Source organism: Triturus cristatus, chromosome 8 (genome assembly GCF_964204655.1).
Source record: "Triturus cristatus chromosome 8, aTriCri1.1, whole genome shotgun sequence".
Taxonomy (NCBI): Eukaryota; Metazoa; Chordata; class Amphibia; order Caudata; family Salamandridae; genus Triturus; species Triturus cristatus.
Window position 1 is genome coordinate 1,407,377,930 of NC_140591.1, and position 14,161 is coordinate 1,407,392,090.

General features: G+C 43.0%; 1 protein-coding gene across 1 annotated transcript in view; it reads right to left on the bottom strand.

The window, feature by feature from the left end:
• LOC146805830 (uncharacterized) overlaps positions 1-14,161 on the bottom strand; it is a 497,986-nt gene that overhangs the window by 196,932 nt on the left and 286,893 nt on the right. Inside the window, exon 6 of the mRNA XM_085623825.1 lies at positions 11,384-11,475. Within this exon, the coding sequence (XP_085479951.1) occupies positions 11,384-11,475 (92 nt within the window). The remainder of the gene's footprint in view (positions 1-11,383; positions 11,476-14,161) is intronic.

The window sequence follows — 14,161 nt, forward strand, 5'->3', positions numbered from 1 at the left end:
AGTATTCCTCCTCAGCCTCTCCGGCTCTTCTCCTTGGCAAAGGTTCCTCTTGATTTCCCAGAAGTGATCTAAAAGTCTGGGGTCTGAGCCCCTCTTTTTCTATAGCAACATTCTTTGTTCTCTAGTGGCAGAAAAGTCCTGTGCTCAGTCAAAACCAGTTCTGTCCTCCCTGGTGCAGCTTACTGGCAGGAGTGGGAGACAGCATTGTGGAAGGCAGACCAGGCCCATTCAGGTGAAAGGAAATCTCCTCCCCCTACACTAAATGCAGCCCAGGTCTTTTCAGCCCAGCCCTGAATCACCAGACTCTCTGGAGCCACTGCACCTCCCAAGCCCCTGACACTCCAAATGCAGACAGTCAATCCACATCCTAGCAGAGGCACACTGGATGGCTAATCAAGAAAATACTTACTTTCTGAAAGTGTTACTTTGAAACACAGAATGTAAAAAATCACCCTCACTAAAAGATGTATTTTAATATTCTGAGTTCAGGGATACTAAACTTTATTTTCTTACCTTGTTTACAGGGGTAGGTATGTTGATAAGATGTTATAAGCAAACTCCCCATTCTATCCTATGGTACCAGGTAGCCTTGCAATAGTGAAAAACGAAATTGTCAGTAATTTACTATCCGGACATGCCACACACATCAGGGCATGTCCTACCTTTTACATACATTGCACCCTGCTCACAGGGGTACCTTGGGCCTACCTTAGGGGTGACTAACATGTAAGAAAAGGGAAGGTTAAGGCCTGGCAAGTGGGTACAATTGCCAGGTCGACATGGCAGTACCAGACTGCACACAGGCTCTGCAAGGGCAGGCCTGAGTTACCTTTACAGGCAGCTTATGTGGGTGGCACAATCAGTGCTGCAGCCCACTAGCAGCATTTGATTTATAGGCCCTGGGAACACACAGTGCACTGTACTAGGGACTCACTAGTAAATCAAACATGCCAATCATTGTAACACCAATCCATAACAATAACTTAGAAAGGGAGCACATGCCCTTTGGCACTGAACAGCAGGAGGAAAGTGCCAAAAGCATCTAGACCAGCAAAACGGAGTCCAACACACAGCAAAAACATAGGAGGTCAAGGCAAAAAATACAGGGGAAACTCACGCCAATGATGCCAGGTCCAACAATAATGTTATATAAAAGTCTATCATACAAATGGGCAGAGTGTTGGTGTTTGTAAGGCTAATGGTATGAAACGAGATGAAGGTTTGAGCTTCTAAACTCATACATCTTATGTCACCCTAACCGAGGAATGTAAAAAATAGCTTAGCAATATATAGTCTTACAGAACAAATTTGTCTTAAATGTTAATTACGAAAGTATTGGCCCGTTGTGTATAATTTATCGTATTAACTCTATTTTGATGATATTTATGACCTCCATATTCGGGTACCATACCCTAACAAAATTTCCAGTTTCAGTGTTTGCCAGCCAATTCCTAGCTCTATCCTATCTTTATTCATGAAAGATATGTCAACTGGACACAAATGTCAAGGAGATGTGTTTGCCCAAGGTCCGTGTAAACACTTAAGAAAGCATCTCATAGTGGCAGGCAAAAACACCTTGGCAGGGAGGGGATTAAATAAACTTCAAATAGGACCACATAGTTACGAAGGTCCAAAAAATCACCTGCAATTCCTTTAGTAGTTCTCATAACATTTATCTAAAATTTGATTATTCGTCTTATTAAAATTTCAAGTACCCGTGCAGGGGGTATGTGGCAAGAGCAAATACACCTATGCAATAACATTGTGCTTCTTTGCTTGTTAGTTTTTCACACACACGGCAAAATTATGTCAAACTAATTAACAAATATCCCACTATACATGCATACTGTTTGAAAGGAGTCATGTCCCAGTAATACATTCATCTTTTTAAGATCATTAATTCTCTTATCTCCCCACATGTCACTGATTCTTCAGATGTTTCGCAGGAACTCTGTGACAAAATATCGGATTTCTTCCAAGCCAAAATTTCAGATATCCATGCCCTGTTGGAAACAGCGAATTCTAGTATTAGGCCAGGAATGCAAACTTCTACTCCTCCCTGTGAGACTCTGCTCCTGAGGGAGTCTCCCAGGCTCCTTACCTTCCCTCCTATGTCCCTAGAGGTGAAGGATAGGTTCCTGGATAGTGTCAACTCGGGTTCCCCTTTAGATCCCTGTCCCCTTAAGGTACTAAAAACCTGCTGGGATATCTTGGTCCCCCCCTCACTGAAGTTATGAACACCGCCATCTCTGTGGGAGTGTATCCCTCATTATGGAAGAGGGCAGTTGTGAAGCCGCTATTGAAGAAACCCTCCTTGGATCCTGGGGAACTGAAACATTTCCAGCCGATCTCCTTGCTTCCCCTCCCTGGCAAGATCTTGGAGACCTATTTAAATCTCCATCTCAGCACTTACCTAAAAGACCACCACCTCCTTGATGGTTCTCAACATGGTTTTAGGAGACACCACAGTACGGAGACAGCCTTGACGGCTGTCTTCAACAACATCCGGACTCAGGTTGATGCTGGCCATACCACCCTTCTTGTGCTTTTGGACCTCACCGCAGCCTTTGATACTCTATCTCCTCACAGGCTGGTGGCTCGCCTTAGAGAGAGATAGGTGTTGGAGGCACTGCTCTGGGTCTCCTTGCATCCTTTCTTAGTGAGCGAGAGCATATGGTTAAGCTGGGCCAGTTCTTTTCAGCCCCTAAATCTTTGCAGTGTGGTGTCCCTCAGGGCTCTTCTCTGAGCCCTACACTTTTTAATATCTATGTCGCCCCGCTTGCAAAAGTGGTGAGATCTTTCGGGCTGGAGGTGTTGTCCTATGCGGACGACACCCAAATAATGGTTTCTATATCACATAGTGTAAAAGATTCTGCCCTCAATTTTAGGAGCTGTATGGAGGCAGCTTCCTTTTGGATGGTGGAACATGTTTTGAAACTGAATAAAGAGAAGACCGAGATCCTGATTTTTGGGAGTAATCGGTAAATCTGGTCCAGTGACTGGTGGCCGGACACGCTTGGTGTCTGTCCCTGCCCAGTATCTCATGGGAAGAACTTTGGGGTGATTGTGGACAATGCCCTCTCTCTTGGCCTTCAGGTCAATAGGACTGTCTCCACCTGTTTTGGGATCATCAGGATCTTGAGAAAAATCTCTCGCTACCTTTCTTTCGAAGCACGCAAACAGGCCGTCATTGCTTTAGTAATGTCCAGACTGGACTATTGCAATGCCCTTTATTTGGGCATTAATAAAGGCCTTATTCATCGGCTGCAGATGGTGCAGAATGCTGGGGCGAGGCTGTTATTGAACCTTCCTAGACATCATTCAGTCACGGCCTCGATCAAGTTTTTGCACTGGCTCCCGATGGACTGTAGGATTCTTTTTAAGGTCCTATGCATGACTCATGAAGCCTATTATGGCTCTGGCTCAGAGGGCATCAAGTCGATTGTCCATCATTATGCTCCTTTCAGATCGCTCCGGTCCTCGGATAAAAATGTACTCACTGTTCCCAGGTTTAAGAAGGCTAAATGGGGTGGCAGAGCCTTCTCTACGGCTGTGCCCAAACTGTGGAATTCCCTCCCAGAAGAACTCTCTAGTCAGGTGTCCCTTCCGCTTTTTCGTAAAACCTTAAAGACCTGGCTTTTTCTAGATTCCTCAGTCTGAGCATGTTCCATCTCTCATCGCTTTCTGATGCTTTGCATTTCACGCCTTGACGCCCTTGGGCTAAGTTCGCGCTTTATAAATTCAATATTCATTCATTCATTCACTTGTCACTTGATACCTGACATTGGCTATACACCTTTAACCCCTTTGTACACCATAGAGCTCAAAACCATCCCTCTATACATGCATACTGTTTGAAAGGAGTCATGTCACAGTAATGCATTCACTTGTCACTTGATACCTGACATTGGCAGTACCCCTTTAGCCCCTTTGTACACTAGAGAGCTCAAAAGCAGAAAGTGGTGATGTTTATCTGCAGAACGCTGCTGGTGACATTGCCGTAATTGTAAGCTTTTCAATGCATACAGGTCTCCACTGTGTAAACGTATTTGTTCTTTAAGCCTGGATAGCCTGCCCTATGCCAATGGTACTCAGATACTGATCTTCATTTCCAAAACTCCTGAGTGGCTCTATGTAACTTGTTTGTATGAGAGCTTGTATGAGCACTGTTGCACTATAGAGGCATAACAACTGCCTCAAACTAAATGTAGGCAATACAGAATTCGTCCCATTTGGCCCACAGTCGCTCATATGGTATCTAGCCTGGTGGCCTACAGAATCAGGGTCTTCCCTTCTCCAGATACATCAGCTAGGAATCTTAGGATCGTGTTGCAAAAAGATTGGGTTATAGCGATATACAGCCCAGCTCCTTTTCCTCCAATACCAGTCAACACTAATATGTTAGTAACCAACAATTTGTTCAATATGAGGTCCATCAACTTGTTATCATCAAAGGTATCCAGGTTATCAAACAACTACTAATGTATTCCATATCCACAGATCCACTGTAGTCCATTCTTTTTTACATAACATATTTATTAGGAATTTTCATAGCTGATATGATATATCTCCTTTTTCAAAATTTCCATATTTAATAATCCAACAGCCACAGCCAACACGTGTTTCAAGGAAATCCTCTGATAAGGATTAATTACAGTGTCCATCTCCTCTATCACATAGCCTCTGTACACAATTTCTTTCTCTCCCATCAGTGAAACATTTCAATACAAATTCTGATTAAGCCACATGAAGCACACAGGAGCAGTTGCCTCCCTTTGTTGTCAAGACAGAAGAAGGTGAATTAGGCCTTGACAAAGAGGTTTCCTTGAAAAACGCGTTGGCATTGGGGATTGGTCCAGCAAATTTCTAGCTTCCAGACACGGGAACTCTCACTTCTCTCCCTAAAGTCTATTCCTTGTCCTTCAATCTTCAGGAAAGAAGCCTAAGACTGTTATCATGTACTAAGCCCCTTCCCTCATCTAACTGTGTACTCCTCCTTCATACCCATAGTGCCAGGAACACCTATGGGTATTTTCCGTGCTTTAGAAATCATTAATATAAAGTTGAGACAGCAACAGAAAGCATGGTATTAGAGTAGATGTTAATCTCCACAAAAATGAATTCAAATTTGATTATTTCATCCATTTATGAATTCATCAATGCTGCCTTGATGTTTATCGAGTCAATACAATATGCAAGTATCTTCAGCGATTTTATTATTTGTTATAAAGTAAGTCAAGACCATGTAATCAGAATGGAAAATATCAAAGTTAAATGTTATAATAGGATTTTTTAAGATGCATCAGATTGAAATTTCATAAAAGGAAAAAATATCTCTCAAGTCTTAACTGTGCATAGGAAAAGTGAACAAAAATCATCCACTATTCAAAACTGTTAAAGGCATTGGCAAGGATGGCTCATTCTGTGGTTAGGCAAACAAAGGTGAAACTTGCTTTTATCAAGAGGTGGTATACTCCTATTTGTTTTACCCATTTAGTCTGAATGGAAATTACGTGATATATTTTAAACTTTCGATTTCGCGTGTTGTGTGTTACTGATTTGTAAATGTATTTTAAATAGTTTATGACTTTTTAGCTGAAATAATAAAGTCTGATTAATTGATTGATTAACTGATTGATTGGAAAGTATGTTATTGAAATGTAGGAACATAAAATATAGTTTCGACCAGCAAACATAGCATCAAATGTAACTCATTACAAAGAGAAAACTTTTTAAGCTAGTATAACACAAGGGAGAGAACTTTCAAATATCTTACAAAATGGATAATGCACAGGAATTGTGGATTTAAAGCAAGGAAAAACACTATTATCTACAGCACGACTGGAGAAAACTTATCTGGAGCCAGGAATTTGTGGTTTCCCCAGAGAATGTTTACTAGTTGTCAAGTAAGATAATATGTAGCATTGCAGGGAAGTTCTCCATTTTTGAGCAGTGAGGGTGGAGGGAGAGTGTCACAAGTGCATAGTATCTCCAGTGGAAGAGGGCAATGGTTGACATTTTCTCTAGAAAGGTTAGATTTATTAATTCATGACAAATTAAGTCTTTTCAAACTGTTTGCCAATACTTAACTTCATTCAATCAATGTCCAATTCACATCTCCAACGTTTTCATGTTCAGTACTTTTTTAAATGATTGTTCCAGAATTATCTCTTAACCCCCATGAACAATAAATTTGGAATTCAGACCTACCATATCAGTTGTGCAAATGTTTTGATTGTTAGGCAGAAAAAACACAACAAATCCATAGAACGTATTTCCATTCTGTATCACTACGCCTGGACCTTGCATCACCTCTGCTGTATGATGCATCCTCAATGGGGACTAGGCAGCCAAGGATTAAGGTACTGGGTTCAACAGACCTTATTGGGTTCCTGTTGGCGGCCCTTGCTCTATCACAGTCAGCCTTAACTTGTGACTTTGTCCCAGTCCGGTTTGAATTGATAACCACAGTTGGCCGTTTGTGCTTTTTGGTGCCATTTTCACTTAAGTCTTTAAAGTTACATATCTCCGGTTTTACTGATTAGAGCTTTGTTGTTTTGGTTTTGGTTTATTTATTCAAATGTACTTTCTTTTTCTAAATAACTATGTGTTTCACTTTATGACTACTCTGTGCATGCTATGAGAGGGTTGAGCACGGGATTACTTTGGGGTTTGCTTGTGACTACTACCTGACATGGATTGTGGTCTCTGCTTGAGTAGAGTTCCCCACCCCCCTTAACCAGTACTGTGCTTCCTGGCCGGCAGGTGCACTTAGAACAGGTAAATAAACCCGTTAGGTTAATGCACATCACAGAAAAATATGATTCTTATGGTAACCACACAACATGACTCAAAAATAAAAAAAAGGATAAAGAAGTTCAAAGCGAAAAGTGGATTACATGAAAATCATGCCAGGGACCACTGCCTACTCCCCACAAGGAAATCCTACAGGATTCACAAAGAGGAAGGTGTCTGAACAGGACAACTTCCCCATCGCGAATCTGTTATTCCCTGCTACGAAGTGTTTGAAAATGATCAATGCTTTGTGACCACAACTGAACTGTACGGTAAACCATTTATAAACACCACCCCTACTCAGTCAGCCAATGATCTTTATTTCGATTTAAAAAACCATAAAAGATTACATTCAATTCATAAAAAAGACATCATATAATTTTCAAAGGGTACCCCGCCCGACAGATACACGTTTGTTGAGAATCAATGTCCCAATACTAGACCTTTCTTAGATATTAAAAAGATCAATAAATATAAATAAAATTCCGTCAATAGATACATTTAGTAATAGGATAGCATTTTAACAATAATTAAATTCATACCTTCATAGAACAAGTACATATTATAATCTAATCAATCAATGGCTCTGTCCAGAAATATACAAGGTTCCATGGTGTATAACTCAAATAATACATAATAGGGCATAGTCCCTTTCATGCAAAATCAGCAAGGTGTAAGGTTAAGTATACATTCAGATAAAACACACAGGTTCCTACACATTTCTAAAATGTCAGTCCTATTCTCTCTCTTGTTAAGTCAACCCCAAAGAGGTATCTGCTCACACTAAAAACTACTGCTTGTGTCGTATCTGATCGCAGTATTCTTGCTGCTTCATAACAGGATCTAATGCCCAAAAGCTGACAAATAGTTTTAATCCATTTCTTCCTGGAATATATATAAGCTGGGCAGAAGAATAACACATGCAGTTCGTTCTCTTTTGCACCTGTGTGGCAAATAGCACAACAACCGTCGCTTACATCCCCATCGCTAGGTGCCCATTTTACTGTATTTGCATTTATCTGTAGAACACCGTAGCGGAATTTCAGATAAAGAGATTTAGCAAGCTGTGGTTGTATCTCATCTAAAAAGGACTCAAATATCCCATTTGGTTTTATTGAAAGAAACCTTGTAGATAAAAGGCCTATTTTTGAGCTGTGGGATGAAATATCTTGATTAAAAGCCCAAAAACTCTGTTTCAACTGTTTTTTTGAGCCCATCAACAGTCCCCGAGGGTCGTCCCAGAAGGGTTTTAGTCCTAGTTTATAAAACCAATCACGAACGTGGTTTAACCATGGCAGCCTTGTACCATTTTTTATTCTAAAAACTTCCTCCAGGCCTTCTCCATAATGAACAAGTTCATCTGTTGACCACAGGCGGACCCAAAACAGTACTGGTCGTAAACACCCCTACTCACAATTAGGAGGGTACACCCCTGTCACACCCCATCTTAATTGTTATTAGGCCTGGGTGGAGCTTGAGGAGTTTCACTATGTTGAATTCTGTGGAGTTACTGAACAAGTCTGCTAAAGGGCACGGAGTTCAGTGAGTGGGAGGAGAATTGCTCTGCCACCCCTAATGAAGTCCCCTTGGGTGCTGAAAATAGTTGGAGGCCAAAAACATCTCCTATTACCATCAGTAAGTCCCACACAGTGGGATTACTGAGACCTCATTGAAGCTCCATCCCCTTTCTTAAACACTCTGCAAACATGCCTCGTGGTGCACCGCAGGTTGAGGATATAGTCCCCTTGGCTGCTGAGGGTTGTTGGGGACCAAGAACCACTAGTGTTGCCACCAGTGAATTTCCCACAGCGGGATTGCTGAGATTTCATCTGAGGCCCCGCCCCCTTCTCGACCACTTCGCAAACTTGCCTCCTGGGGCACTACTGTTTGGGGAATGAGGTCCCCTTGGCTGCTGACGGTTGTTGGGGGCCAAGAAACACTATTGTTACCACCAGTAAGTCCCCCATGATGGAATTACTGAGACCTCAGTGGAGGCCCCGCCCCCTTCCTCAAACACTCTGCAAACATGCCTCCTGGCATACTGCTTGTTGGGTGATGAAGTCCCCTTGGCTGCTGAGTGTCATTGAGGCCCAAGAACCACTCCTGTTACCACCAGTAAGTCCCACACAGCAGGATTACTGAGAGCTCATTCGAGACCCCCACCACCTTTCTCTAAATGCACCTCCTGCTGCACTACTAGTTGGGGCATGAGGTCTTGGGGTGAACACACTGAAAAACTCCATTCTGCCAGCTGGCGGAGTTTTTGCTGAACTCTGCCGCTGACAGAGCAGAGTTTACCACCCACCCCTAATTGTTATTCAAAACTATAAAATAAATTGAGTTATTGCTTGAGGGGGTGAGAATCCTTCTCTTATCAGGGTGACCACAAAAGTCCTCTGTCAAGACTCCAAGAAGCTTAGGGTGAGATAAGACTAGTGTCAGTTTCCTTTGTGTGTGCTGGTAGCAAGCCAATTGAAGTGTAAGTGGGACAGGAAACACCTCTGCCTCAAGCCTTCCTAGCATGATGGCACATTCTGCCACCATGATCACAAGAGTGTGCAGTTCCTAGTAAGTACGGATGTGTCTGCTTAGGTCAGTTAAGTTCCACAGAGAAAGGAAACTCAAACAAAAAAGTGAATGGCAGGGGGATGGCTTTAAGCCCGTAGAGAAGAATACTAAAGTATACAAGAGGTCGTACGCTTACGCTCACAATAAAAATGGCACAAATCTCTTTGTTAATCAACTAATCGCACTGGTTATTTTAAGTGCTGTGAGTGGTTCTGCACATGCTTGTAGTTGTACCTTTTGAAAAAGATTTCTAAGAACACTAGAAAGGTGATGTAATCAAAGTTGTGTCAAAAACCTCAATCCAGGCGACCCTCCCATCTCATCAACTGATCGACAATGAGAAAATGTATCTAGAGAGCTGATTTCAATCAGATCTGTGGCTTTCTGGAAGAAATCATCATACTTTTAGGCGTTCAATCAGTTGATACACTCAATCACCACTCCCTTCTACTGAGACTGGTGGAACTCCAAGGAAGCCAATTCGTTCAACTTAAACTGCCAAAACTAGGTCTCTCACACAAGTCTAAAAAACCTGAGGAACCAAGAGCTGAAGAATCTAAGAGAAAGTGTGCAACCATCCAGGCCAGGGAACTAGGCCCACCACCAGGAGCATAGACTGAAAGAATACTTCAGCAGGGGATCACAGACTCCAGATGTTCCTTAGTCACAAGAATCATTGTCTACACCATAGGAGCTTTTGAAACATTTTCCTCTTCAAGGTTTTACATAGAAGACACAGTGTACTCTTCAGTCTTGTATAGACTATGCAAATTGACTCTACCAGAAGAGCGGCTATTTCTACTATGAAGGCTGCAAAAAAAACAAAATGCTGCAATTGGACAGAGGCGTAGCTACCATTGATGAAGCAGATGCACTTGCATTGGGGCCCAGAGCCCTGAGGGTACCCAATGAACCATGATAATGATTGTATTTTATTACCCCACCAGCAGTGAAAGGGGCCATTTCACTGTATCCATGACATTTTAGCTATGTTACTTCAATAACCCGAGTCCTTAGTCTTGTTCTACAGGAACACATCATCCCAGCCCTCCAAGTGACCCACTGACTACCCATGCTCATACGGCTCAGAAGGCATCGAGGCCAACCTTTATTTAAATAAATTTCAGTTGAGAGAAATAGCAACAGAATGATGGCACAAGTGTCAAGATCATACCAGTTGTATAATAGACACACATTAGCCATAAGGATGGTAAGCAAGACCACATGTGGACTATATCTCGCTGTCCTTTGCTCCAATCCATGGACAAGAACAACTACATGTTTGTAGCAGCACAGTAATAGCATCATGTATAAAACACACAGTATCAAAGAATTTCCCACGTAGTCTGCACTTGCACTACCCCACCCTTCTCAACAGACATAACAATGCCTCACTCTGCCTCTTTCTCCTTTTCACAACCACGAAAACACTGTAAGAGCACAGGTCTTCTTAGCATGCACAACACAAAAAGGTTTCCTATGCAGGCCACTCTACAAAGCCACACCCACCCAACCAAGTACAATCTACAGAATAGCATGTAACCCACCGGCCAAAGCCGTTCGACTCCTCGGCATGGAGATGTATGTAAATCCAACTACAATACAATACAAAAAGATAGAAAACCAACATACTAATATGACCCTATATGAAAAAGAGAGTATTCAGAACAAGGATTTTGTGACATTAAAGAATTTTTTTATTAAGTTCTCTGGCATCATTTATCTGTTCTTTCTTCGATATATACCTGATTTCATTTGATATAAATGATTTATGAACCTATGATGCTGTCCAAGAGAGAGAGATAACAAGGTGGTATAAATGAGGAAAGAGGACCACAGAAGCATAGAGTACATCTCAAACCAAAACATGGAAAATGGAAAGGGGAGAGAGAGATCAGGCAACGCAACCTTAATTTAAATGGCAACTAAATAAGGTCAGAGACAGCCTTAATTTACAGAAATGCTTAAATCACGATGTGAGGATATATCTGATTTCCAAATTAATTTAAATTGAACATACCATTCATACCAACCCACTTTGGCCAGTTCGTGCTGTATCAGCACTGGGTATCTTGCAAAGGCATCCACTGTCGCTCTCAAAGATAACATTGCCTGCCATGGGAAGAATACATATTTAAATATATTTTATATTCTCTTTAACGTTAGAAAAGGCAAAATATTTAGAATTGAGAAGAGTGCGAAATCTTCCTCTTTCTTCTTCAACGTCCATCAAGATTGGTTAGAACTACAGCAGAGGAGGCAGAAGATGGTTGTTGTAAATTTCTGTTGTAAATTAGAACAGCAATGTGATTAAGCATTTACTGACGACATTAATGCTTTCCCTTTAGATCATGTTTTCTCCGCTATGTTGACCGAAGTTTGGACTCCATTTTGTATTGTCATGCTGCCACGTGTTCGCCACGAGGAGAGTCCGACCTTTGTGTTAGTTGCTCTTGTAATCTGCCTAGTAACAGTTTATAAATAGCTCTCTCTTGTCCATTTGGCGCATGCCCAGACTTGACCACATCTGTTATAATTAGCCTTGCTTGACCATGTGTTTCGCGGGCTCAAGGAGTGTGTTGGCTCCGCCCATGTATTGATTCAGTATCGAGAATGACCATAAATGGTAATGTTCTTCGGCCTCATGTTGTATCCACCCACTTATGAGCCCCTCTGGTGTGTATAAAAGGGGACTGTGTACGCAAGTTCTTTGTGCTACTCTATGCAATACTAAAGGGTATTGTGTGGATTGTAGGACCACCCTTAAGGGTTAATAAACCTTGTTTTTGTACTTTGCAGTTTCCGTGCCAACTTCCTTATAGATTCCGTTACAGGAGAGCGAACCCTTGTGCCTTGCGGGCCTAGCTGGGGCCTGTATTCATCAATTGGCGCCCGTCACGTGGGGCTCATCGGCGACTCGGATGCTCGAAGGACTGGTCGCGACGAAGGTGAGGAGTTTGGCCGGGGACGTGATCACTGCCAGCGGCGTCTTAGCCCTGGCATCCCGAGGTTTTTCTTCCTTCCCTTCCGAGCTGACCGTCTGGGTGGCGCCGGTCATCGACTGAGACCTCTTCTGTCGGTCCTGCCGTGAGAGCCGTTTGGGCGATTGTGGAGCTTGGCAGTTGGAATCTGGACTCTTGATTGGTAAGAACCGTTGTACGGTACTTGCTCCGAGTTTTTGAAGCCTGGGTTGGCTATTTGAGTTTGATTGATGATGACTAGTCATATTTTGGATTTGTCTTTGTGAATATATATGCGTTGCAACACATATAGGCAGGTAATGTGGAGAGATTTCTCCGGAGCTGTGTAACTTTGAACGGCGCAACGATTAAGTGCCATTTTTTATAATATTGCATATTTTGCATTATTTCTGAGCATGCCTGCTTTTAGCGCACTCCGTAAGTGGTGCTGCTGCTTTGGACACCGGTTGAACCTCGAGGAATCTGCTCCGGCTCCCCCAGAGGGGACGCCTAATAGGGATATGTATGTGAAGCATGGTCTTTCTTCCATAATGTACAGCACAGTATGGAGGAAATACACGAAGAAGGATCCTGAGTTGCGATGGCCTTTGTATGGATCGTTTGATATACGTAAGATTGAGTATGTGGAACAGTGTATGTGTAAGCGACGTGCTCGTCAGGATATGTTTGAGTGTGTGCGATTATGGGTGAAGGAAGTGCGTGAGCGAGAGAAGCGTGAGAAAGCGCTGTATGATAAAGACCAACGGAAGAATGATCATGTGCGAGCACAGGAAGCGAAGCGTCGGGAGGACAAAGAGCAGGCGGACAGACAAGAGAAAGAGCGTAGGCTCCAAGTTTCGGGTCAATATGTTGTTCGCCAGCCACTTTATCCTGTCCTTAATAATCCTGATGATGATTTTTATTTACTAGATCGCTCTCCGCCCCCTTATGTTGGCGCATCTGCTCCGCGGCCGCAAGATTCTGGCCCGGCTTCGGGTAAGGTAGACACACGGTCCATGTTATCGGCCGAGCATATGGCTGAGCTTCGGAAACTTTCCCTCCGTGCACTTAAGGGCAAGATGTCTAAGGAGGAGTTGTTCCATACTTGGGGGTCGTGGCAAGATAGAGAGAGGGTGTATTTTCTGTCTCATTTCGCGGATGAAGTAATTACTGCTTTCCGAAAATATTCTAGTGTCCTTGAGCCTGACGAAGTGTCTTCGGATGCCGGAGCATTACGTAATGGTGTTTTTTCTCCCCCTAAGGCTCCTGAGGCGGCTCGGCGGTTGTTCGCTTTGCGAGACGAGGTGCTGGCCCTTAGAGAGAAAGCACGCCAACAAACGGAGGAGGAGAAGCAGTCGGATTCGTTTGCAGCAGGGGGCCACTCATCCACCTCCCAGTCAGATAAGGATGACGTAGTGCATGCTAAACCAATGCGAGAGGCAGCGCCTTTGTATGTTCCTCCTAAAGGAGCAGGGACTAGCTCGGACATTACCTCCGCCGATGCTAAGGGATATTTCGTGTATAACTGGGTTTACACTCCGTGGCATAGGGCTGATGTTATGGCATTGAAGAATGCGCTGCCCGACCCTCGCAAGAATCCAGCGGCCTTCTATGAAGAAGTTGAGGGGGCCTTGAATTCTTGCGTTATGACTTTAGCAGATATAGACCTGTTCTTTGGCCTTATTCTACCACCGGATATGTGGCGATCTGTACGAAAGGTAGATGATATAGTTACCTTTAAGGCCGGGAGAGGAAGCCCGCGCAGAAACCACCGCAGAGTATTTTAGATCTCCCTGCTGCTATTGTGACTAAGCTGAAGACGATTATCCCCCCTAAGA